The sequence below is a fragment of the Rhyacophila brunnea genome, unplaced genomic scaffold (assembly GCF_057557595.1).
Source record: "Rhyacophila brunnea isolate RB1 unplaced genomic scaffold, BYU_Rbru_1.0 scaffold_1, whole genome shotgun sequence".
NCBI lineage: Eukaryota > Metazoa > Arthropoda > Insecta > Trichoptera > Rhyacophilidae > Rhyacophila > Rhyacophila brunnea.
Window position 1 is genome coordinate 32,844,206 of NW_028232751.1, and position 27,985 is coordinate 32,872,190.

The 27,985-nt window shown below is 31.2% G+C and overlaps 1 protein-coding gene across 1 annotated transcript; it reads left to right on the plus strand.

Annotated features, from left to right (window-relative positions):
• Positions 1 to 2,545: 2,545 nt before the first annotated feature.
• On the plus strand, positions 2,546 to 22,919 carry Hn (phenylalanine hydroxylase). The gene is made up of 6 exons (XM_085943292.1): positions 2,546 to 2,850; positions 10,254 to 10,557; positions 17,211 to 17,570; positions 18,846 to 19,108; positions 19,892 to 20,121; positions 21,682 to 22,919. Exons 1-6 carry the CDS (start codon positions 2,776 to 2,778, stop codon positions 21,836 to 21,838), a joined length of 1,389 nt encoding a protein of 462 aa, XP_085799418.1. The 5' UTR covers positions 2,546 to 2,775; the 3' UTR covers positions 21,839 to 22,919.
• Positions 22,920 to 27,985: the final 5,066 nt, after the last annotated feature.

Below are 27,985 nucleotides of genomic sequence, written 5' to 3' on the forward strand. Positions count from 1 at the left end.
GTAAGCAATTAACATAAAAACGAATGAAAAATGGTGTTCTTTAAAATAGGACCCTCCGTTATATGAACTAAATATATTCATAATAAATAGTACATCTATCTACCGCATTAAATATATTTATGTATAGATTTAAAATATCACCGGCCTCTATTAATTACGGCTTAGTAACTAGGGATTTCAATACCGAATGAATACATTAATACCGGTATTTTGGTAAAACATATTATAGAAATTATAATATGTTTTTTACTTAATATTAAAAAATAGTAAGTAATAAATAATATAACTATTCAAATCTATTTTAACTACTATGTTATAGCGATCTAAAACATCTATCTACATTTATTATGTTGACCTTTATAAATATGTATAGATCATTTAATAAATCCGGGCACAAGAAAATCTCTCTCTCAAATTTAACGTTTGTTGGATATACAATCAACGTTGGCTCAATAGAGAATAATTTGAAATATTTGCCAAATATGTTTTCTTTTTCAAATATGTTAATTCATCGCGACAATTCTATAAGTATATTGTATATTTGAGGGATTTTGTTTTAATGTTATTTAACTTTTGTTGGTTTCAATCAATATATTTGCGTTTTATAAGCATACAACTTATACACTAAATTTAAAATAGAATAAAGTAGTAAGTAATGAAAAACTGACGTTAAATTAATTTTCGAAAAACATAAACGTGTATGATTTATTAATACCGAAAATACCGGTATTTTTTATTATTGAAACTGGTATTTCGGTATAGATTAATAATTGAATACCGGTTTTGAAATACCAATATTGCAATCCCTATTAGTCACCTTAAAAAATACGTTTAAGTCAATGACATGCCAATAAATTAAAGATTAATTTTACACAGGGTAAAAAATTCTACTTCTCTTTACTGTCTACTTATATTCACCTAATATATCACTGATCAAATAATATATAATCGTCAACATCGTAATTTAACATTAAATATTTACAGTACCTACTTAAATCCTAGTTAAAAACATCAGATTATTAGTCGTTGTGAGGATTAAAAATAATATATAATTTATGAAATGTGCTGAATTTGAATTTAGTTTATTTATATTGCTAAATAATAAAATAAACGCAAATACATTTAAGCTGATGCAATAACCCGTTTACATGTACATAGATTTACTGCTGACTGTACGCCGACTGTAAACACGTATTATCGTGCAAGTTGCAAGATTACATTCATGGATTAAAAAACGCGATAGTTGCAACTTGCATGGCGTATGCGCTGTAGAGCGACAGTTGCGAACCTATCGGAAAAATACGAACTACACCGCGTAGAGCAATTTTTACAAATTTTCACAACTTACCAATCATCACCTTACAATGACAACAACGCTGCTCGGCTACGCTTGAAGAATGAGATTGGCGAGGCAGTCAGCACTTTTGCGTGTAAACAGTTATTATCGCGATAGTTTAATTTACACATTATTGGTTCCAGTAAATCCATGCATCTGTACTGGCGCTATTATATTTTTATTTAAACTTTTCAGCAGAATTTTTTTCTGTGTTTTCGGAATTAGGGATGAATAACAATTGACTTGTACATAAATATGGAACAGTCGATGTCATGTAGGTATACATAAATGATCAAAAAATGGATATTTAACAAGTTAAAAAATATTTTTTACATCTCTATACTGATTCATTTCAAAACAATATTATTATTATTATTAATCATTGACAAAAATATGTTATATAATATAAAGATAGTGAAAAAATCTTTCTGCTATAAATATATAAAAGTGAAGCTGAATAAAAGGCCCCCAATTTTCATACAAACTCTAAAGATTTTAAAGGGTTTTCCACAGGACAGACAATAAATAGAATACCGATAGGCTATATTCAGTACGCCGCATCTTGAAGCAGGGTTTTGAACATGTGAGTGTCCTACGAAAATGAAGCACGCATTATGCACGCACAATTGTGTGTAATACACCAACATTAAATGAGCGTAAATGCATAAACCGAGAGCAGTTTTCAGTATTCGGCGTAAAACGTATTCTTGACGCCTGTGTAAGTTTAACCCGAATTCTTCCTTACTCGAGTCGGTTACCTGCTATCGCCTTACCCGTTATGTATTTCAGTTCCCATTATTTCTGAGTTCCATGGGGTTTTCATTGTTTGTTTCATAGAAAAATGTTACTTACATAACAAACTGAAACTCGTTTGAGCGATTTTATGGAGAACCCACAGAGGTCTCCATCTGGCAGAAGATGAACTTTTTAAACATATTAATTATTAATTATTTTGTTAGATGAAAAATATTTCAAAGCTTATTCTGAAACCCCGGGATTAATCCATTATACCGAGCAGGCTCGTAGACACTGCTATGAATCACTTCAGTAAATATTTTTTTTATTATAAGTATTGATTAGACGTTCTATTGCGACCCTCAGTTTAAATAGCTTTCTCGCGACTGTAATCAACAATCTTACGACACGGAGAAGTGCGACGAGATAAAGCACATCTCCGTATATAAAATAGAGCGCGACACAGAAACTTACATTCGTACCAAAATTTTACCAAACGTTTTACCAAACCAAAAAGAAAAATTGTGCCGAACATTGACTCTCGCTGTGCTAAATCTCAATAGAACAAAACTGATAATATAATTGCTGTGCTCCATTCTCTATTACGTTCCAAATAAATAAAGTGTTTTATTTTTATTTGCTTTCATAAAATATTATATTTAAAATTTTATTTTGAGCTGATTGAATAAAAAAAAAGACTAAAAATGATGGGCCCTCAGAATATTGTTAAGCCTCATATCAAATCGAATTTGATGATGCAGAACTCTCCTCCAGATCAGGTGTGTAATTGATATTTATTCAATTTTATTTATTTATAAATTCTCATTTTTTTCTAATAAATGTTATTGCTACTCTCGTTATTCCCAAAAAAAAATCAAATAACCATTGTCGCTTGTATGTATTTGATGTCATCATCAATTTTATTATTTAATAAATCAAATATTGAATGAGCAAGTATTTTATTTTCAAAAAATACATAGTGACTTTTTTGATGCCCAACTGTTATCTAGTTAAATACACAATGCAGTTATTATCTGGAATTGCTTTTAAATCTACTGCACATACAAAGTTGATATTTGAAAATTATTTTGTACAGTAAACTTTATAAATAATTTTGTTTTCATTTAAATGTTATTAAAACTCTCAGTCGTTTTTACCACTGTTATATTAATTTTTCTATATGATTATCATTTGATATAAAAATACTCTAGTAAGTAGGTACCATTGATGAAAATTTTTTAAAATTTCAAATGTATATACTTTATTGCAGTTTTTTTAGCGTCACACATGTTTTCTAAAACAATTATTTTTATAAGTAATAATCATTGAATGTTATGTTGCCGAATGAATGTTGCCGATAATAACATGAAGATGTTATTATCGGCAGATTTTCATAATTATTTAGAGAAATTTCGCTGACGTAATGTTTCATCACTTAATAGACTATGTAGCAAAATTAATAATAATATATGCCAATATTTCAAGTTGCTAGCCAAAAATAATAAAATTTTATATAATAATAATATCTGAGTGTCTTATTTCTTCGACAATTTTATCAATTTCATAAGCTAATTTATTTTATCTATACAAGTAAACAAAGTTTTAAAAATATTTGATGACTAATTATTTTTCAATACTTACTTAAAAGTAGTTTAAATATTGTAAAAAAATCTTTGCGCATAAATTATGAATTCACTGATTAGCTAATGAATAGTCCATTTCATTATTTTGGTATTATCAATTAATTGTACTCAAACAAATTTGTTTATAATAAGATGGTGTATGAGTATGATTGAAACTTACAGCGAACAAAAAAAATGCGCGAAAATGAAAATCACAAATTAATTTCAACATTTCACTATTGTTTTGAACTTAACAAGAATGTATCATAACTTATTTTGCAATTTTCAAATTCATTTTATTGATAACTTTGCACGTATTGTTTCCTAAACCTTATTTTCTATATTGCTATGCGAATCATAAACAATGTGCTTTATACCGCATGAATAGACAATAAACATGTATAATCTATCTATTAAAAATATTACTGTATGCACGTCAGTTAGATTATTTCAAATACTGAATATTAATGCGAACATGTTTTTGTAAAATAATTTTAGGTAAGTAAGTACCTACTTCATTGTCAAAATATTGAGTTTCATTCAAGTTCTTACAAAAATAATCACAATGACACCAATAATTAAATAAATGCATTCATTGTTTTATTTTCATACTTTTTCTATATATCGTATTAAGACACGAATAACTGAGGGAAGATTTTCTTATAGTTTTCGTTACAATATCATACATATATTTTTCATTATTAATATTAGTAGCTTTTGCGTAAATGGCGATGTTTTATTAAATATACAAATATGTACCAAATATATACATAAAGTTAGTTAAGTAAAATTAAACCATTTTCTATTCAGTGAATAATTAAAAATATTCAAGAATATAGCATTCCTTATTGAACATACATTCAAAATGTATGATCAAGATTTTGAAAAAAATGTGTTTTCGAATTGTGTAGGTATGTTGTTATCAATTTGTGTAGGTAACTAATTTGCTTATTGCATATTACCTACATGCTGTATCCGTTCAACTCACCAATGCGGTTACAGTTCCCAAAATATAATTATATAATCGTGAAGATACTTAAGATGCCTAATTGAAATATATCTGAAACCAATTTTACTACTGTTTTCTGTTACTTTAATTAAATTTCCCTCCGTATTGAAATTGACAAATTCTATAATTGATTCAATTGTTCAATTCAATTATTATCAAATATTTTTTTAAATTCACTATGGGTGGTAATGATAAAAAATAATCTATGTGTTCTGAGAATTATTAAATAGAGTAAAAAAAATATTAATGGTCATTATCTATAAAGGAAATCGTTAAATAATAAATTGTAGGCACATTAAACGAACGGGAGAATCAAAAATTCTTTAAATTTACCCATAATAATTGAAACTGTATTTATCTGGTAAAACAATATTATAATGATTTTGAAACATTTCTTGGTTCTTCCATAGTATTTATTTATGTTAAGAATGTGTAAACCCATTCTCAGACCAATTCAAAATAACTTTCATATATTGGATCGTTCTGGGGATGATTATACATAAATAAGTCAAATACATATCGCAGAATTAACATAAAACTTTGTTTCAATACCATTATGTACCTATATTAATTTTCATATTATTCCAAGCTACTCATAAATTTCAATAAATTGTTTTGATGTAATTTTTGATTTAATAATAATATAACTTTTGATAATGTGCCGAATAAAGTATTTTATATAATTTTGTAAACAATAATTTATTAGAAATAATAAATATTATTGAATTTATAATAAATCAAACACATTCCAATAAGATAACGTATATTTCTGTATGGATCATCATAATAATATGTACCAATATCGATTTAATACTTCATAACAAAAATAAAACTTACTCAATTTGTTAATGTTTATATATCGATGTCTAGCTACATATTATATGATTTCTTAATTTTAGATAAAACATTTTATATTTCTTAAAATCGAGAAAAAATTAATACACAATAACCATATTTTTTTAATCAAAACTTAGCAATATTGGTCCGCAGATTTTTTCGATATAGACCAAGCTATTGTAAAAATGTATAAAAAATATTCAGATATCTTAGGGGAACATAAAACATAATATTATCTATTTACTTATGGCCGAAATTTCTCAAAAATTATAAAAATGTAGTTATTTTTTCTGTATCTTCATAAAAGTAAAAAATAATTAGTGATTTTATTCTATGTCGGTATCCATTAGGAACTAAATATAAAACATAGTTTTATCTTATGATATTATATTTATAATATTAGAAAAGATAAATCTGTCGCAAGACGTTATCGCTTTACGTGATACATTTTGTCCAATTCAACCTGATGAAATCATTGAATAATATTAACGCGAGAAAATCAAAACAGATCCGGTGTTATCTAATATAAAATATTTTTGAAATATGAACGAATCAAAATATGAATAAAAAAATAACAAAAACAAACGTCATAATATGTTGAATGAATTCAATTTTCGCTACCTATGTCATAATATTTGATTGAGAATAATAAAATAAATTAATGTTCAGCAAATAATATTATTTATTTTTTTGTTTTCGTGTAATAATATGTTTAAATATTTTTAGGTATGTGCATATTATTCTTATCGTCACAAATAAAGTAGATTTATTTATCATTTTTTATTCATATATAATAATATATTATTTTTCCACTATTCCGTAGTTGGTTGAGCGCCGTATCAAAAATTATGGATGCTGGTTTGTAAAAAGAGGTGTTAATGTAACGTTCATTTCCAATAGGGACATATACTCCGCATAGTTCAAAATAGAACGAAATCATATTTTAGTAAATCATGATAAAAAAAACGTTCGCAGTAAGTGTATTTTTGTCGTTTCGGTGATTGATTTGTGGGCAGAAGCTGCCAACCCAAACCTGTAAATTAAAAAACGACGTTTGATGAAAATAATAGGCCAACTACCAAAATTTAATAATAGGTATATTATACAATTAATAGTATTTTCGTAAATTAATTATCATTTATTTTATATATTAATATATTTTTATTTTAGCGAAATATAAACAAGTGTAAGGTACCTATAACGTAAGAAGGCTTAGCCATTTTACAGCACCGCGCGAAACACAGAAATCTTCTCTTTTGTAATGAGTGTCACTTTAAATATTACGAATCTCTATTTCGGACAGTCTCAAAAATTAAACAACTGTACATAGAAACCACTTTCATTTAAATATTTATACATACTTATTTTCTCATGCTCTTGAGATGTAATTCACAATAGTATCAAGCTCGTATATTTATTTGGCGCGTAAAAAATCATAACACATTCTGTTGTCTGGCTATCAATTTATATTGTCCGCTATTGATAATCGATCGCTCAAGTAACAAATATTTTTTCAAGTGTCAATTGAACAAAATTGCTAAATATTTAAGAGCTACTTTCTATTAGAGCAACATTCCATCCACTTTAGCAATAATGGTGAATTGGCAAAAATACCAACTGTCATTCGCAAAAATAATATGACATATAGGGTGTGAAAATAAGCTAGCTTGGAAAAAAATGTGTGTTTAATATTTCGCAGCCACAATACAATACAATATTGTATCGCGAAGATAAATATATAACACGCATTGATTATTTATTTATTTTAGAATAATATCGAGGGTATACTGACAGAAAGCATTAAGTCATTAAAACAAGTTCTGAGATAATCGCAAAAAGGACATTTTTTTTCAAAGCGTTCTCCCACGTAGATTTTTTTATGATTTAAAAACATTTTTTCTACATTATAAAGGCTAACCTTTATGGCAAACACAATATACGACATGTTCAAGTCCTGTATTTTGTATACGCAAAACGCATTAGGTCATTATCATTCTTTCTATCGGAATAAAAAAATAACAATATGATTTAATAATGTTTCTATTTTCTCACCATTATATCCTATGCCTTTGTGCGTTTTACCAGGACGTAGAGCGTAAAATTGTATACATTTTGGCATTTAAAACAGAAAAACAGCAAAAACTGAGTTAATGCGTTCTGTCAGTATACCCTCGATATCTGAAATATTTACCTATTGCACTTTGCGTGTATCTATTAAAATTGTAAAAAATAATAAATAAAACAGGATAATTATACATTTGAATTGTCATATATTGTAACAGTTGTGGTATTATATTGTTGTGATGCATATTATATACAAACTTGCAAGCGAAATATAATTATGAATATTTTGCCATGCAACATATTTGTGATAAAGACTCTATTATGATAATGTGCTTTACAGCGTAAAGAAATAACAACTATCGCTGAGACAATATTGTCTAAACTGGTATTTATATCTTGTTTTAATGACAATTTAATAATTTGCTATCGTTACTTGCGCTCGTTCTAGTAATAGTGAATATTATCATATCAAAAGGTATGCAAGAAACAACATTTTTGAGGTGTTTGATAATTTTGATACTTGGATGCACATTTTTCCCCTTTATGTTACTTTAATACCCACTTAAATACATAGCTATCGAATTTTAAAAATCTAATCGCTTGTTCAACTCGTCCATGGCGGTAATATATTATTGTGGTCGATCACACTATTGTGGATCTAAAAGTATTTCATGAATAGCACGTGGGTTTTCATTACTCCAGATGCGACAATTGTGCTTATTTACGAAGCTATTTAACCAAAATGAGCTTCATCGCTGTAGATGATTTTTTCATAAAATAATGGATCTGTTTCAAGTTGCTCTAAAGCCCATTCAGCAAAATTTCGACGCACCAAATGATCATTCCATCCATATAGTGCAATAAGAGAGTCCAAGTTCTTGAGCAACGATGCAACGAGCACATGCAATTGATTGATTTTGGATTTTCATTCACACTTTGATTCACAACATCAATATTTTCAGCAGAACGTTTACGTTTTAGCGAGTCGGATTTTTAATATCACAAAAATACTATTTGACTTGAATTAAATTACGAATATTAAACTTTATAGGACGATTATTTTGACCATAAATTTCACGTAACGGCCAAAACGTAGCTCAAATACATTCATTATTGTTGTGATAAATTTTAACAATTTATATACGGTGTACAACTGTGTATCTTGCTAAACAATACTGAACACAAATATCTATTAAATATTTTGATGGGAATAACAAAAAATGGCTGCTGTGACATTTAAAAAATATATAGTACCTAATAATTTGATAACTATTTATAAAAAATGATTTCATTCAGTTTTTGAAGGGTAAATAAAAAATCCTATATTTGTTTACTAATCTAGCTTACGTGAAAATCATTTTCAAATAATTTACCATGAGAATGCTCACATGACCTCATGATATCACTTGATTCGTATTGCCTCACTCACGTCCTGCCACAGGAATGAGAGAAAGAGTATATGTGAATTCTCGCGCTTTAAAGTTAGGCATAGTTTCCCCTTACTGTCTCGCAGTAGTCTCTTTACTTACATACTACAAGAATAGTTTGAATGTACAATGAGTGCCCAAGAATTACCACAAATAGACTTGGTATTTATTTGTACGTACTTAGGTATAATTAATTTTAAATTCAATAATCTAATGGGTGTGCATCTTAGATGTATGTATAATAAACTAAAAAGAAGATCTATTCAATTTTTTAACTACATTTATATAAAATATGTATCAGTCTGAATTCAACACATAAGATAATACTTATAGGTACATATCACCAGTGGCATTTCGTAACTTTTTTATACGGGTGCCGTTGAAAACAATACATTATAAATATGTATATAATATGTTATGATCTTCATATTACTTTTTTAATGTTTTTTTTTTAACAAATTGAATCTTCGCAGGCGCCCAGTGAATGCGTAATTGTGTGTTATTGTTATTATCGTTATTAGTTGTTATTACAGACGGGTAGCTCTGAGATATATATAATTTAAAAACACCTCAGAGAAAATATATATACAACTTTCTTTGAATTTTCCCAACCTTTGAGCGACAAAGACTTTCCATCCCTCTCGATCTTCCGCTTCTCTCAGGGCAGAATGAATGGTGCCCTCCAGTCAGCTCCTTCACGTGTTGATCGCGTGGTCCAGCGCGGACGCTCTTCCTCTGCTTCGCCTTCCTTAGAGGCCACCCAAAGACACCAGTGTATCCAGGTTGTCCGGTCCGCGACGGACAATATGTCCAAAAAACTTCAGAATGCGTCTCAGGCATTAAATAAAAATACAATTATTTTTAAAAGTATGTACGCAATATTAATAATAAGACATATTTAGTAGTTCAGTTAAGTAAAACTTACCATATGTTTGCACAATAAATACATAATATTATTGCATTGTATTTTATCGTCTATTGGTAGTTAGGATGTTCCCATTTAAAGCATCTGTGGACCGCATGCCACTGGATATACGTCAGTAAAATGGTATCTATTTTTATAGCAACGTAATTAATTTCCATTTTCATACCCAACGAATTTGCCATGTACAAATAATCCGATTAATAGTTGAAGAAGACTGAGAAAACCCCTACATTGTTATAGTACTTTGCCTATAATAAGCATACAAAAATCAATATATCATTTAATTTTCTATCGCCAGCCAAAACTGATCCTCGGAGGAATCTACATCAAAGAGGGAAGGGACTCAGCCAAAAACACCTGCGTCATCTTCTCGCCCAACGATGAGGACCAGGTCGGAACTCTTGGAAACTTCTTGAGGATATTCTCCAAGCACAAGGTGAACTTGAGCCATATCGAGTCCAGATCTTCGTCGCGAGGACCTGGATACGAGTTCATGGTGGAATGTACCCATGGCTCCGGAGACTTCGGCAGGGCGATCGATGAACTCAAAAAGCTCACTGGATACTTCAGCATCATCTCCAGAAATTACAAGGACAATAAAAGTAAGCAATAAAATTCTAGTCAATTTTATTTTGCATAATACAAAAAATCATAATATTCTTCGCTCATATACTAACGCATCAACACATACATCGTTGCCATATTACAATTTCGTTTAGTTTATTCTCAATCTATCAGTATCGACTTACCTAATTAGGTTATATATATTTTTAGTTTATGTACATGCTAGAAGTGCTTATATCAATTCTTATGTATTTTTACGTAGGTATCACAATGTACTTTACAATGTTCTATCTTTTAATGCCAGCTGTGCATAATATGTCAGCCGATGCAATATGATCACAGCTGCTAACCGTATATGTTTAAATAATGTTACAGCATATTTTATGCCAAGGCCTTGTCCAGATTGTGAGATTCGACTCGCGCGTAAAAACTCGCGCGTATTCCAGGTAGATGTAATATCATTAAGCCGTCCACATGTACTCGCGGCGTGTCAACTTTGGCGATCGGTCAAGATACAGGTGACCTCAATGAGTTGCCCACGTGCACTCGCGGCGAGACACGCCTCATCTGAACAAGCTCTAAGAAATGCCTATGTTGATATAAGTAAGCGATTCAGAAATAAAATTTATCAATGTAAGTAATATCTGTGTTCAATTAGATAGTGATAGCAGGAAGTATCACCAAAGTACCTACTAATTGACTACATAGCTTATTGATGTGAAACAAACAATTGCATGAACTGAACAATTGATATATTTTAGATTGGCACTTCTAGCATTAGGTCCCAGAATTACAAGTAACTAATGCCGGGTCCACGGCGTCATAAGTATGATAGTTATCATAAAATTTCTTAAGCAATTATGATAATTATCGTAAAATTTAACGAGGTTGCCGGCGACATGTTGCCAGTGTGGACCCGGCATAACGGTGACAGTATTAATAATATAATTATGTTCTACATACAAAGGAGAAATGAAAAACACTTTAATTTCAATGTTTTATGGGTATATTTTCAAAAATAAGCATTTCGTTATCTTAAAAATAATATTTTAAGATAACACGTAATAGAGCAAACATTAAAAACATAAAAGAAATCAAAGTAAAAGTATCAATTTGTACATCGCATGTAGGTAGACCCTCTTCCACGTTGGTAAACTTTTTCGAACTAATTTTGATAAGTAGGTATCTCGATATTATGTAAATTAAAATTCACTCCCTTTATAATATAAAGCAAGTAATATAGCCATTTAAATATGAGTACAATAAAATCACTATTGACACCAGTGTAAATATAGGCCCCTTTTATAGGGACGCCTTCAATTATATTTTCTCTCAAACTAAAAAACAAAATATGGTTTGCATTAATAAAAATTATCAGGTGCAATTTTATAAATAAATACCCAATAATATGTTTGTTAACTGTTGGAAATAATAAAAAAAACTTGTTTGGCGACCTCTTCATTAATATAAAACAACTTTGTAGAAGTGCATATCCATTCTATACTTTAATTTATTTTTGTACCAAAAATAAATTGGTGTTTAACAGGGTGTTCATCCAAAATTTTCGAATGCGATTTTACGCCAGGTATATAATACGCCCGTATAATTGCGTTCATCCAAATTTTGTATATAAGCATCTCGCCGAATCCGTACACCGAATGCCCCTCTACCATAAGTTGAGCGAACCGATTGCTAAATTTGTCAGAGTCGATGTTTGACAGATCAACTGACAGCCCGCGTTTGTTGATAATTGTCATACCTAGGTACTTGTTTTCTTCCGTATTTCATTATGATTCAGTGAATTATTTTGATTATTGTCTAATGGTATTATCTATTTTACAATTGATCCTATAATTGGTGCTTCATTTTATTCAATCATGAATGCTTTATTTATAGGTACTAAACTTTGCATTCGTAGATGAAGCTAATCTAGCGCAGATTCATGAAAATCAAATAAATATAATACAATATTTTTAACAACACAATTCACATCATGCTGGAATCGATTTATGCATAATAATTATAGGGTAGGTAGGCATACTATCACGATAGGTAACCATTTCCTTTCATTTGTTTATATTGTAATGATTATATTTATTTTTAATAACGTTTATTCGGCATTCGGATTATCCGGCCATAATGTACATAGTATTAATCGAAAAATAAAAGAAATAATATAAAATTATGTAATAGCGACAATGACATTAATGTCATTGAATAGCGAGTTCAAAATATGTGGACTACTAGGGCTACCTAGCGGCAAAGTGTGAAAAAATATCGTTTGTTTGACAGTTAAGTGCACATAGACATCAAAAACTGACCATAGAGAAAAAATATGTTTCTGTTTTAATATAAGGAATACTTGTTTTACATAGACGTGCATATACAAACACCATTATTTGAATGCAGCATACTGTGAGCATAATAGAACACCGCGGCAACCGAGTATACAAAGCCGAAGACAAGTCAGTGAACACTCGACAAGTTTTATTGCGGCAATAAACGGTTCCGGCGTAAGGTGAGACCGTCATAAACCATTCGGTTTTGCTAATTCCATGGATAGCCTATTATAGGGTGTTCATCCAAAATTTTCGAATGCGATTTTACGCCAGATATATAATACGCCCGTATAATTGCGTTCATCCAAATTTAGTACATAAGCATCTCGCCGAACCCGAACACCTAATGCCCCTCTACCATAAGTTTAGCGAACCGATTGCTAAATTCGGCAGAGTCCATTTTTGACAGATCGCAACTGACAGCCCGCGTTTGTTGATAATTGTCATAGGTACTTGTTTTCTTCCGTATTTCATTATGATTCAGTGTATTATTTTGATTATTGTCTAATGGTACTATCTATTATACAATTGATTCTATAATTGGTGCTTCATTTTATTCAATCACGAATGCTTTATTTATAGGTTTCGTAGATAAAGCTAATCTACAATGCCGCAAATTTCGTAAAAGAGGCGACGCTTTCAAATTTAAGAGTCTCGTTAGTAAATACACATCAGACGCAGATTCATGAAATCAAATAAATACAAGTAATATAATATTTTGAACTCAATTCACATGATTATGCTGGAATCGATTTATGCATAATAATTATATGGTAGGTAGGTATACTATCACGATAACCATTTACTTTCATTTGTTTATATTGTAATGATTATTTATTCAATAACGTTTATTCGGCATTCGGATTATCCGGCCATAATGTAGTATTAATCGAAAAATAAAAGAAATAATATGAAAGTAAATGTAATAGCGAGTTCAAAATATATGGACCACTAGGGATATCTAGCGGCAAAATGTGAGAAATTGTCATTTATTTGACAGTTAAGTGCCCATAGACATCAAAAACTGACCATAGAGAAAAAATATTTTTCTGTTTTAATATAAGGAATACTTGTTTCAAATAGGCGCGCATGTACAAACACCGTTATTTGAATAGAGCATAATGGAACACGGCGGCGCCCGTATATACAACTCCGAAGCTAAGTGGGTGAACACTCGACAAGTTTTATTACGGCAATAAACGGTTTCGGCGTAAGGTGAGACCGTCATAAACCATTCGGTTCGGCTTATTTCCATGGAAACCCTATTAGTATATGACTTTTAAGTACAAACGATACGTTATATTTTAATTTGTAACGCTTTAAAATCAAACATAGTGTCGATCAACTGCTACACTTCTAAATATAATAATTCGATATGTAAATAATTAATGATGAATGACAACCCATAATATTATTTTCCCGCCAAAATATTATCAATGCAAGTTCCAGTTTTCCCTTTACGCAATGTTAATTAATAACAGATTATTATGGCATGATATAATTAAAATAAATTTATATTGAGAAGGTGCTATGTTAATTATTATGCTACACATTCCACAATTTCGAATAAGTAGATACCTACTTCAACATTGTCATTAAATTTAATAATGACCAGCAGAATTGGCAGTCGATGCGCGTTCTTTGCCACGTTTACTAATATGATGATAATTTGCAGAGTTTAAATTAAAATACTCTATTGTGTATATTAGTCCATTGTATTAAGAAAAAAAATCCTACGATTTCTCAGTCGCATATGAAACTGTCAAAAATAAAAAATTATATTTACAAGTGAAATGCGCACGTTCTTCAATACTTCTTAGCGTAATAAGCGATACATATAAGTGGCGGAACACACTACAAGAAGCCATGCAATGCGAGCACGGCACAGGGGGCCTAAACGGCACGTCCTTAGCGCACTACGCTGAGCGCAGAGCAAGTGGTTTTAACCCCTCTCGCACCGCGCGCGAGTCGCATTGTGATTTCCCGCTAAGGGCCATCGCCTACAACGACGTGATTCAATAGGCCCGAGGCCGGCCGGACGTTTATGGTATGTTGCAGTGGTGCTCAGCCTATTTAAAAGAAAGATAAATTTATCTACTTTATAATTTTTTCACAGGCCGTAGTGAGTAAATGTGTTGAAAAGCAATGATATATTATGCTAGACAAGACATACATTTTCTTATTTTAAATTTAATGGTTACATATCAGCTACTCCAATCATTATGAATATGAGTTTTTCATTCACGGAATTCAAACCTGTAACTGAAGCAAAAGTATTCTATCACATATTGAACAACATACAGACAGACACAATTTATTAATAATTGTGAGATTATTCAAATTAATTATTCCTGAATATATTTTATTACACCAACTCTGTTCATTTATTATGTCAAAACATTGATAACTATGATTTAAATAGTTTCGTACATCTGGTTTCATCAATAATCTTCTTTTGTGACTAATTATTAAGTAAACACAATAAATAAAATTACCGATCAAAATATTCCTTTATTTTAATTTAAAATTATGAAAAGATAAAACAGAAATATGCAATATACCATAAAAATCAAAATAATATACTTCGGTCTTTGTCGAATAATGTATTATCAATATTATATGTATATTTTCCTAAATACTTTGACGGCCTGCTACAAAATAATACGCCATTAATTTTATCATTATGTTTCCTCGGGTCAAACAATAATATTATTTTGAAGTACTTTGTTTGTGTGTAACTATTTTATTATATAGGTACTTCACTATCTCTTCTTGCTAAGTACTTACGTACCCACCTACTTACTTTGTTTCGTTCGGATGGAAAGTGTAATTTTCAATAGTTATTTTAAGGATGATTCAAAGTACCTACAAACAAAGGGAATTATTGTTTTGTCTATCTAATTATAAGTTATGTATTATTACTACAGATGGCAACATTACGTCTTATTATGTGATGGGTTCCAAATTTAAAAATATATTATGACATTTAAATATTACCAAAAACAAATGAAATGCATAGTGCATAATAGTGTACCGTCAACTTCGTTTACGTAATTTCGTGAATAATTGTTATTCAATAATATTTAAAACATTAAAAATTATTACGTCAAAATGTTTGCAAGGAAACTATTGAATTTTACCCGTTTGAAATTGGTCAGCAAATCAATAGATATACAAGTTTTCAAATTCAGTAGTAAGTTATTTTTGAATATTGTAAAACTACTGATATATTGTGTGCATTATATGTGTAAGACATATTATAATATATCCTCGTAAAATCATTTAGTGGAGTGTTTTTGAGCACTGTCATTAGATTAGGTAGGTAAAAATTATCAGTGTCAATTGTCAATGATACTCATTGGTGCGACCAATTGATCATTTTAATCGAAGTTCGATTGAAATCGATGCGTCAATATGTTCACCAGTTGCTTGTGAATATCTGCAGAAACAGTACGTACAGTGTGTGAACAGGATGATGTCAAATACAGATTTGGGCTTTCTTTTCATAACTTTGGCTGTCTGCACTCAGAAAAAAGAAAAGAGGGCGAAACGCTGTTCCAAAGAATAAACTGAAAAGCCGCTTCACTTTTAACATTTTTAAGAGTTTTGCGAGATGTTGAAATAGAAGAATACAAAAATTGTATCGAAATGGACCAAGAATGTTTTGACACCTTGTTAGAGCTAATTTGGCTACACATCGAAAAGCGAGACACTGTTATGCGCGAAGCAATTTCTGCTTGCTACTGAACGAACGATTGTGGATCGATCCGACGATCGACAATAAACGATCAATCGGCTGCTTTAATGGCACCTATCTATGCGATTCAATCAAAATTCTCATCATTTGCGGTCAATTGAGAAGTCGCAAATGACAATCGCGTCACGATCAATTAGTTGCATCAATGAGCGTCATTGATAATTATTGACATTGACAATTTTTTTACAAAAAAAAAACACTACAAATTTTACAAAATTTAAAAAAATAGTTTGCTATCAATGAAATTGAATAAAAATGTCCCATGGCCATTGATATACAATATACATCGTGACATTGCTCTTAAATTTACAATATCCAATTACTATTTTTTTTATATATAAATTATGTTACTAAATTAATCGTCCTTCAGTACCTACCCTTTGCATTGTATTAATCACATTGTTTCATTTGTATTTTTTAACTTTACTCACTATTTATCGCCCGGTTGAAAATATTTTAACGGATGAGACTTGTATACTTAGATTATTTTTCTTTTTAAGATCCTATTAATTTCTTTGAGTCAAAAAGCACATTTGTATAAAGTACAACTACAACCCATCATATTAAATGGATGTTTTTTTCCCTTGGTAAACAGCTGCCGTGCCGTGGTTCCCCCGTCGCATCAGGGACTTGGATCGTTTCGCCAATCAGATCCTATCGTACGGTGCTGAGCTGGATTCCGACCACCCCGGATTCTCAGATCCCGTATACCGCGAGCGTAGGAAGTACTTCGCTGACATCGCCTACCATTACAAGCACGGCCAGCCGCTGCCCCATGTAGAGTACACGCCCGCCGAAGTCGCAACATGGGGGGAGGTGTTCAGGAAGCTGGTGGATCTGTACCCGACGCACGCGTGTCGAGAGCACAACCACGTGTTCCCCCTTCTCATTGAGAATTGCGGTTACCGTGATGACAACATCCCGCAACTCGAGGACGTCTCCAACTTCCTCAAAGGTGAGTCATGACTTTTGGTACAATAGCCTCCCGTACGCCCAATACGCCAGTGAAATAAAGAAAGTGTCACAATAAGTAATTAATTATTTTCATTAGTGTAACCTAGTTTTAATTTAATGTGATACTATTCTTCCTAGCTGTTATTCCCCAAAAAATATATTTTATCTCACTGCCATTCCTTCTGCACTCCGAAGCTATTTGGGCCATTGGTAGAGAAAAGTTTGTGGCGTCCTTTACCTAGTCACTTCATCTGGGCAAGTCGCTTAATATTTATAGGTACCTACCCTCATCGTCTTTCAAGTTATTCAGTGACTAACAGCATAACATAGTACTTATGTCCATTTTTGGAAGTGCAGCTCCTACCGGATATAGACGTTAGGACGCTTCTCTATCCATATAATACGGAGCATCACTTCCTTTAGTACTACGTCTGACAACCATCAAGCTATTATCTCTCCCTTGCCTTCAGTGTCAATGTTTTCATACCGTAAAGGCATATGGATAAGACTACCGATGGAAATATGTTGCTTTCCAAAATTATGTCCAACTTTGACATGGTAGTTTTTACCACTCCTGTTTATCTAATATCTTTAGGTTCACAATTCACATGTTCAAAATTCTACACAGTACTTATAGATGTATGTAAAGAATATTGGGGAACACATTTAAAATATAATAGGTATTCCCTAATATTTTTGAAGTTATACTTTTGGGGCGTTTGGTAGAGAGTGAAATTGAGAGCTCAGCGCGGACACTGTTACGATAGTGCGCGACAGTATGAAGTCAGCTACGAATCAGTCAGCTGTATACAAACGCAAGTTTATAGTAGAATTGTTCCGTTTCCTAAGCAACGAATTTATTATTGTCGGCCATTTGCAATTCCTTACGTAAACAAACGATTAAACATCAGAGTGACAGTTGTTACTTTAAAAATAAAAACATCGAGAAATAATTATATAATTTAGTAATACCTACAAGTTAAAGTTTATAGAAATAAACCAACGGCGCTCCAATAAGTAGCCCTTTTTCTTAAGTTTTTTTTACTATTATGTAGGTAATTACTAGAAAAAACTAGACCTGATCATTATATCTCCGATGGCTGAACATGAGACAAATCTCATCCACAATTTTAATTCAGTTAGGTCGGTCCTCGCCTCCTATTCTCCGGTTTTTGGCGTTAAGCAAGACTCTTGCATCAATGTTTACAATATTCCTCTCGGGTTCATTTCTTCTTTTTAATAAATGCATTCTCTCATAATAAAACATTGTTTACAGATTGCACCGGTTTCACGCTGCGTCCCGTCGCCGGACTCCTATCATCGCGTGATTTTCTCGCCGGACTTGCTTTTAGAGTTTTTCACTCGACACAATACATAAGACATTCGAGTAAGCCGCTGTACACACCAGAGCCTGATGTCTGTCACGAATTACTTGGACATGCACCACTTTTTGCCGACCCCGCCTTTGCACAATTCTCGCAGGAGATTGGACTTGCTTCGCTTGGGGCACCCGATGATTTCATTGAGCGACTTGCAACCGTAAGTGAAATACGTCAAATTATAGTATATAAGTGCAGCATAATAGCAGCGAAATTGTGGTCTATACCTTCATATCGAGTCTTCTACGTTACCACAATCGTTTCTGAAACTAAACCCCTCCCCCATAATTACTTTCATCGCTACTACATTCTCCGCGCCCGTAATTCAACGTATGTTCGATAACGCGAAAAGTTTTCTTATCACTAAAATTCCTAAATCTTTGCGGATGCAGATGAAGAGAATTCTGCCCTCATAAGGAAAAAGGCAGCTTTTCGACAAAAATCATAAATTGAGTTAGTGTACAGATAATGCTCTACGTGAAATTCTGAAACATTTGACATAAAGTCAAAAGCGGTATAACACATTGCTTTTCGTTTTTTTTTTCACAAAAACGGTAGTTATTCTAAACAAAAAGACTTTATAACGAGTTTCATAAGCAAAAACACAGCATCGATTGAAAACATACTAGTTTTTGCTTATACCATATTATATCAAATGATTCAATCACATTATTTAAAAATTTATTAAGAAAAGTTGAAAAAACGTTAATGTCTCATTATCTCAAAATGTGACTTTGGCAAAAAGCTGCCTTTTTGCTTATGGGGGCAGAATTCTTTCGAATATATACATATTTTGAAAAGAAGAAACAGAAAAGAAAGCTTTCAATTCCTCTCAATAGCAGTGATAGATTAGCTTTGATAATTTAACACGCAATGAACACGTGACGTAATAGTAAAAAAAAAACAATTAGGTAGTAAAAATTTAATATTTTTTTTATTTCAGTGCTTTTGGTTTACTGTGGAATTCGGCCTCTGTCACCAAGATGGTAAGACGAAGGCATTTGGAGCTGGTCTTCTTTCCTCTTATGGAGAGTTACAGTACTGTCTCTCCAGTGAACCAGAAACAAGACCGTTTGATCCTGCCAAAACCAGCCTTCAGAAATACCCCATCACCGAGTACCAGCCAATTTACTTTGTAGCAGAAAGTTTTGAAGATGCCAAAGATAAGATGAAGTAAGTCACCTCGCTTTCGCATGATGATTTGTTTATTTCCCAATATAATATCGTAAGCATCCTATTATATTTTATAGGTACTAATAATTTTTCAACGACAAACTCGGTTGATGCAATATTATTAATAATACGATTGACCTAATAATAAATATAACCAAAAAAATTGTCAATCAAATTCATTTTCACTAATAGATTGTAGATTGTTTTTTAAATATACGCTAGATTTTGAAATTGAATGTTTTGAATAATAAAATCTACTCCTTTTCGATTCCTCTCAAATTATTATTATGTTTGGAAGCCACCTTTTTTCACTATTACACCTTATCTGCCCACATGCCCAACGTAGATCAAAATGGAGCTTTTATGGTATCGTAAAACATTTAAATAATTAAAAAAAATATATTTAAAAAACGATTTTTTTTCTCAGTTCGGTACACGTTCAAACACGTGCGTTCACATGATCTTACTCCATACTTCAGTTATAGTTTGTCAATTTATGGCTACGGCCATATGTTGTAGCCTAACCACTGGGAAATGCCAATAGAAATGGCGTATTTAAAAAAAATACTACCTTTTTCTTAGGTCAATAATTATTATAAAACAATCGTTATTCGTATGATGTTTTATCACATTTCAATGGTCAAAGACATAGCTTATAATCAGTATCTTTAGAATTATCCTCAAATGTGGTAATCTTGCCCATTTTTTGAATAATAAAATGCCTAATTCTTGTCAAATTTGGGATCACAGAGATTATAAATATAATTTTTATCGCAAATATTTCACTATAATGATGTCAACATATATTTTACTAATGGTTTTATAAATGCGTTTAAAAATTAATAAAACTAAAAAATCTTAGCACCACTGCACATGGATGTACTGAAATAGGAATCTAATCTAAAACATTAGATCGAGAGTTTAAAAGAATACTATTTTATGTAATAAAAATACTTTATGCAGTCATCAAATGTTTAAAATAAATATAAAGGATAATAAGGCTACAATATTATACAAATAGATTATCTAAAACGTTTAATGAATGTTCAGGCTAATGCTTTGAAAATACCATAAAATCTCCATTATGACCTTCGTTGGGCATGTGCGCCCTTAATAATGTGATAAATTGCTTTTACATGAAGTATTAATGAAGTACAATAGTTATTTTATAAAGCAATAAATTTATATTATTCCCGCTAGATAGTCTAGATATGTAATGTGAAGGGTAAATTAATACCAACTTCGAAACAAATTAATTAATTGCATTTTTAATAATTTCCATCATATCTAGGACCTATTAAAATCCGAATAATTGCTACGACATGTAATAATATTATTAATCCACTGTTTGTAGTATCTCGTACATTTGTACGTATTTTCTCATAATATGGTAACTATTTAAACAACTGATTGTTTATTAAAATAATAAATTTCCTCAAAGTGATAAAGACATGCAGAATGTTTCGAAAACTACCAAAAAGTTGGACAATAATTAATACTACTATATAAAATACATTATACCTACCGAATTCATAATGTTTACCTTATCTTCTGTTTTAGAAAATTCGCTGAGACTATTCCCCGAGACTTTGGAGTCCGCTACAATCCATACACACAGAGCGTCGAAATATTAGACTCCAAACCGCAGATTCAGAATCTCATACAAGATGTTCAGCAAGATATGCAAGTCCTGCTTCACGCCATGCGGAAGCTTTGAGGCTTCAAAATACCGACCATTATTATATTATGAGATACATTCACATAGCTACTATTATTATTATTAGAAATACTTATTTATACCAGTCAGTTTAATGGCATTAAAGGTCAATTAATGGTGGAAAGTGAATATATTATACACCTATGTTAATTACAATAAAACAAAATATACAGTACATATAGTAGATAGATACTCATTTCAGTGGTAGTTATTCATGAAGCAGATGAGGCAAAAATGTCGAAACCTTAAAAGAATCGTATTTCTCACAATATCAATTAAAAAAATTAAGATTTAAAAAACCGTAGTGATATAACTACAATTTATTATTAATTGGACTGGTATCTTCGAAAAAGTCGACTATAAGTAGTCATAGTCGGCCTAGTTACAGTCGATCGTTTCTGGGATGAGTTTATAGTCCGAAACAGCTGTCAACGAAAATGATTCAGGTAGAATACTTCAATATAATTAAGAATGTCTTTCAAAACCACGATATATGTTATTGTTATTAGCACCCAATAACGATTTGTCAAGAGGTTAAATATTTTCAGGGGGTATCCAATCCGACACTCACACCTACTTCATATAATTGAATAACGACCATGAATGGTTTCGTCCGCTTATGACGGCATTGTCAACTGAATAATGTTATTAGATATATGCAGATGAAATTGAAAATTTATACCAGTCTGAAGAAATGTTGCAATATTAGGTATGATTATATTTTTTTACAACGACTCCTCATAGACTTTCACCCTTTTAGATGCTTTCATACATTAAGTGAAGTTTTCACTAAACTTAAGTACATGATAGTTTTTTCTCGATTAATCTTCTCTGAATTAGGTATGTATGAATTTACGAAATTATAGATCGTTAAAATAACGTGAATATTTTTCCTTTTTCATTTAATTACAAAGTGTTGAAGTTGGGATATCCGTTAATCAAACACGGTCCAATTTTCCATCAGCAAAATGTAATAGGTATTCTATATTATGAAGTTATTGGGATATAAGTGAAAACATAAAATTATCCTGAGACAGTGTGATATCGTTCAAATTTATAACAATTAATGCTACATCAATACAAAAATAATTAATCACGTTTTGTTTATTGACTCTGTCATTTTATGTCGTTGCTGCTAGGAAAACAAAATATTATTTAACAAGTAATAGTACGCGTAGTTTTATTTATCTAATTTAATATAATATTATTATTGTTACATAAAAATAGCAAGAAAATCATAAATATATTCTGATTGATTTAAAATATTCCTTATAAGGTAGGGCAACCGTTTCCGTGTAATAATGTTTTATTATCTTTAAACGTAGAAGATTCGATTGATAAAAGTACCTACACAAAGAATAATTATAAATATATATATAGGTATATATAATAATTGGTTTCTAAACATGAACTATTATTATTTTTCTTAAAATTTTAGAAGAGTTAAAGTGCCTAACGTAAGTATATCATCTGTCTACGTAATTCAAAAAAATAAATGATGTGTGTGACTTTATTTTTCCTACGTAGAATAATTGAAATTGAATGTGTGATTTCTTTTTAAATATGATAAAAAATAATTATATGTTATCTATGAAACCTATATAATATGTTGAAGTAGAATTTAGTTCATTAGTGTATTGTTCTAAATCTAAGTTTCTAGTGAATGTAGAAATAAATACATTATTACAATACACCTTCTTATCATTTTTATTTGTTATGTTAAAACAATAAAATGCAGTTATTATGTTCTTCGGAAGGTTTTGTTGTATATATACTACGATTATTAGTGTCCATATATGCCACCATAAAATATAAACTAAAAATAAAAAGACGTACATCATCGTCATGAATTAATCCACTGCCGGATTAAGGTGTCTCCGAGCCGAATCCGCTCTTCTCAGCCTTGTGCACTGTTTTTCAGCAGTAACGCGTCGGCCTACAATATCGTCTGGCTATCTTGAGTAAGTATAGAAAAAATCACATGTTGTTTTTCAATTTGAGTTTAGACCCAGAGTACCTAATAAGTTGAGTAAGTGGCTAACATCCATTTTCTAATATGTTAATACAACTCTCATATTATGATATTTTTTGTATTGAACATGTTAAAACGAAAAAAAGAAAATCCCGCAGAACTTATGCAACTATTTAATCGATATATTGGCTTCTAGGTTTATATTTTGGGCGAATTGTATCAATCGGGTACAACTAGATGACTAGATAATAATATGTCCAGTGACTTTTTCTTCGTGCTGTGTCCTTCCCACTTACAGTCAAGCGCTTTGGCAAACTATTATAATTACATATCGTTGTTTGTTCCTGTAAAACATAGTGTTCAACGACTCGATATCACAGTATACGAGTGTTATGGCATGGTGTATGTTGGGCATAAAAGTTTTTGAAAAAATAAAACAAAATAGTTGAATAATTGTTACTATTAAAGTATAATGATTAAGATATAGATTAAATACGATTTAGTATGTATTTAGTAAAAACATACTAAATCATAATTATTTCTGTCTTTATTTGAGAAAACTTTATGAATTTGTTGTACAATATTGTTGTTAATATTTTTGGGAAATTTTAAGAAAGTAGGTGGACATAGTTATTTTTATAGAAGTAAATTAAACTAACTAAAAGGTTTTACAAGTCACAAGTTGTATTTGAATTAAGTACTATTACATTATGAAAAGTTCACAATCCATCAGTAACGGATTATCTCACATAAACAAGAGACAACCGATGCCTCACAATCTTCCTAAAATATTACATACTAGCCTATTTATTTTACAAAATAATGTCGCTTGCGACGCAACTATAATATCACCCTTATAAATTGGCTTTTAATGGTTCCCACGGTGGCCTGGTCGGTAGAAATTCCATCTATGAAGCCGTCAGTCACGGGTTAGATCCCGCGGGTGGTAAAAATGCATGATATTTTTGTCTACAGTTCAAGATACCAATGTGTTGGGCGAATGGCTAACAAACATTATTTGTTAAATAAAGACCGTCTCTTAAAATATACCATCTTATACACAGGTTAAGAACGAACATGGTAAGTAATTTACTTTTTTTTTTATTAACTAATGAAAAATATTTTTAATTTACTACCTATTATTCATGAAATGGGGAATATTTATAAAAAAAATATACTTATATCAAAATACCGACTGTGCGCTCTACGTACATGAGCTGTGGGTATTTACTTTTTTTTTAAATATTCTAGAATTGATGTCTAGGTCAGAAAGTAGCATTGCTTATACTTACAGTGAAGTACCAAACATTTATTATTCTTCAAGTGAATTAATTAATGACTAATATTATATATAGATAAGTACAACAATTTCTAATTTTATAAAAAATAAAGGTACCTATTTACATAATATTTTACAACAACATATTATTAACGATAATTATTCCATAAACAGTAATATTATTTATAGACAAATGAGTTGAATTTCAACTTTACAGAATTAAAATAATTTAGTACTTGAGTTTAACTTATAATAATCATCAATATGACATTATAAAGTTGATAATATTAAGAAATTACGATTCATTAAACATTCACAGTATAAAAACACTTCTAAAATATAATACACGAAATGCACCAGAAGCAATAATTGAATATTTTTGATAAACAGTTTGTAGTCACCCGATAATAAAAACGTGCATATAAAACCGTTAATTTATGACTTAAATTAAAATTAACTTATATAAAAATAAAGTAACTTTAATCAGATATTTTTTTAGTTTTCTCATTACAATTAGTTAATCACTAATGCACGAAGTACTTGAATACTACAGAGAGAGTCGTAAGAATGAATTCTGGTTTGTATTTCTTCAAACAGGAAATTTGCCAAGTGCAATAATTATGGATTGTTATCTCGTTCAGAGTTTTGAATTCCGGTGATTCGGGATTAGTTATCTCAATCGTAATTCCGATTCTGACCGTGAGACGTTTTTTATTAAAACTTCTTCCAGGCTCGTTCAATGAAACCGGTGGCGCGACAATCGAACGACTCGGTGCCCGACATTGGTGAGACGGGTAGACTCATTCCGTGCGTCAACAGGCGCGTTGCCAATTAGTTGGCCATTAGATGATACTATTACCATGTTAATTAAATGTGGTAATTAAATAATAATTAATAGGTCCGCAGTGAATGAGTTGAGAGCAAAATGCGTTACACTTTCTGTTACACTCGTCAGTCTAAGCACTCTAAGCGATAGCGCTCACAGAACGCGTCGAGCGGGCGAAGTCGGCAAATGCAGTGTTTATTCATAACCATAATCACACGTCTCTTCCCGCGCATTACCCTTCACCTATGTAATATGCGGCCCAAGCAGCACAAAATAAATATTATTACAGCGCCTCTCATAACAAAGCAATAAAAATATTTTATTATTTCGGGGCTTGTAATTAAAATTTACGATGACATTATTCAACCAGCGATAAACTGAACACGCAATAAAATAAAACAATGACTTCTCTGTAATTAAATAATTGCTTTCCGCCCGTCGATCGACGATGCCTCGCGCAGCATGTTTTTGCTCGCTGTGTTCAATGAATGGATTCATTGTATTTTCTTTCATTCGTATCGCCGAGAAGCGGTGATTCGCGAAAAAACGATGATTCATGCGGCGCGCGCGTATAATGCGTCGCCATATCCAGTGGGCGCTGGCGTATTTGATTACGTTGTATTTTCGTTGATTTACGCGCCACTTGTAGAAATTTTGCGCGAGCGCCGCACTCGCTGCGTCAATGGGCTTTATGCCTAAGTATGTGCTGACAAGGCGTTACGCATTATCATTATGCTCACAACTTTTTGTTACTTCGAGTGAGGTTAGTGTATCTTTCGTTATATTGTGTACATACTTGTGTAGGTACAGTAATTGTAATATGTAATATTTCGATTACGGTATTAATGTATTACTTATGACGAAACACGAGGCAAACAACATAACAATTTGGTGTTATGACATATAATTTTCAATTTTTAAATCCGTTTCCTTTATAAACCCAAACAAAACTCACGTTTCTTTTTGTTATAAGTTAAAAATATGCTATTTTGATTGATTAAAAAAAACACATAAAACGAATGAACAAGAAATCGAGAGTAATCATGGCAATGTAAACCCTAGTTGCTACGTAAAAAGGGGGGAACTTTCACAAATACGGTGAATTAATCTGTCCGCCAACTTCGAACCACGAACACAACGTTCGACCCCCCGCTTGTTTGTCGACCCCTCTGCTGTAGAAAATGCAGAAGCCAGTCGACGCAAACGCAACCACCAGACAGCGTTAATCGGTGGAAAGCCTTATACTCGTCGTTTATTAAATGTGCAATATGTTATTGCATTATTTCAGCGCTCGAAATATAAAAGTGTATGAACCGGAGCGCTCGATAAGTTTCCAAAATATGCCGGTTTTTGTTGTTGTATACCCTGTATACCTACGTAGCTACCCCATACGGACAAAATGCAATAACAGTATTTAGACATCTGATACACACTACTACTCATGATATGAGCAGGTAACGCAGTTTAGTATCACAGGCAACAAAAACTAATTTATTCGAAAATATGCTTTTGAAATATTATTTTCAGCCGCATATAAGCAGTGCATGATGTATTATTTAAGATCGTTTAATTATGTCATTAATATCCTATTACAATATTTAAAGACATTCAAGATGTCGGAAGGCGAATTCTGGAATACTAAACCCAAATTATATGGGATGGTAGGAAATTCTCATTAACCAGAATTTGTTTTATGTTAAGATCGCTTAAAAACTTTGTAATAAAACAACACAAAATCTTATTATTGCTTAGCATATCATGCTTCTTTTTAAACTTAATCAAAATATGTAAATTAATCTAATGATTTTCATAATAATTCCCAAATCAGAGCGCCATTTTCGTCACTCCTAGAGGATTGCACAAATCAGAGCTGCGCTCCGGTACGTTCGAACTCATATCGAGCGCTGCATTGTTTATCATATTAAATATCCACTAAAATTAACATTAGTAGTGATCAGCTCTAATTACTGACATCATGTTTCAATTGAATGGAATAAATAAAGCATCGCCAAAATATAAACAAGGTTTCATACGAATAGCTAAGTATCTCAATGATTACTTATATAGATT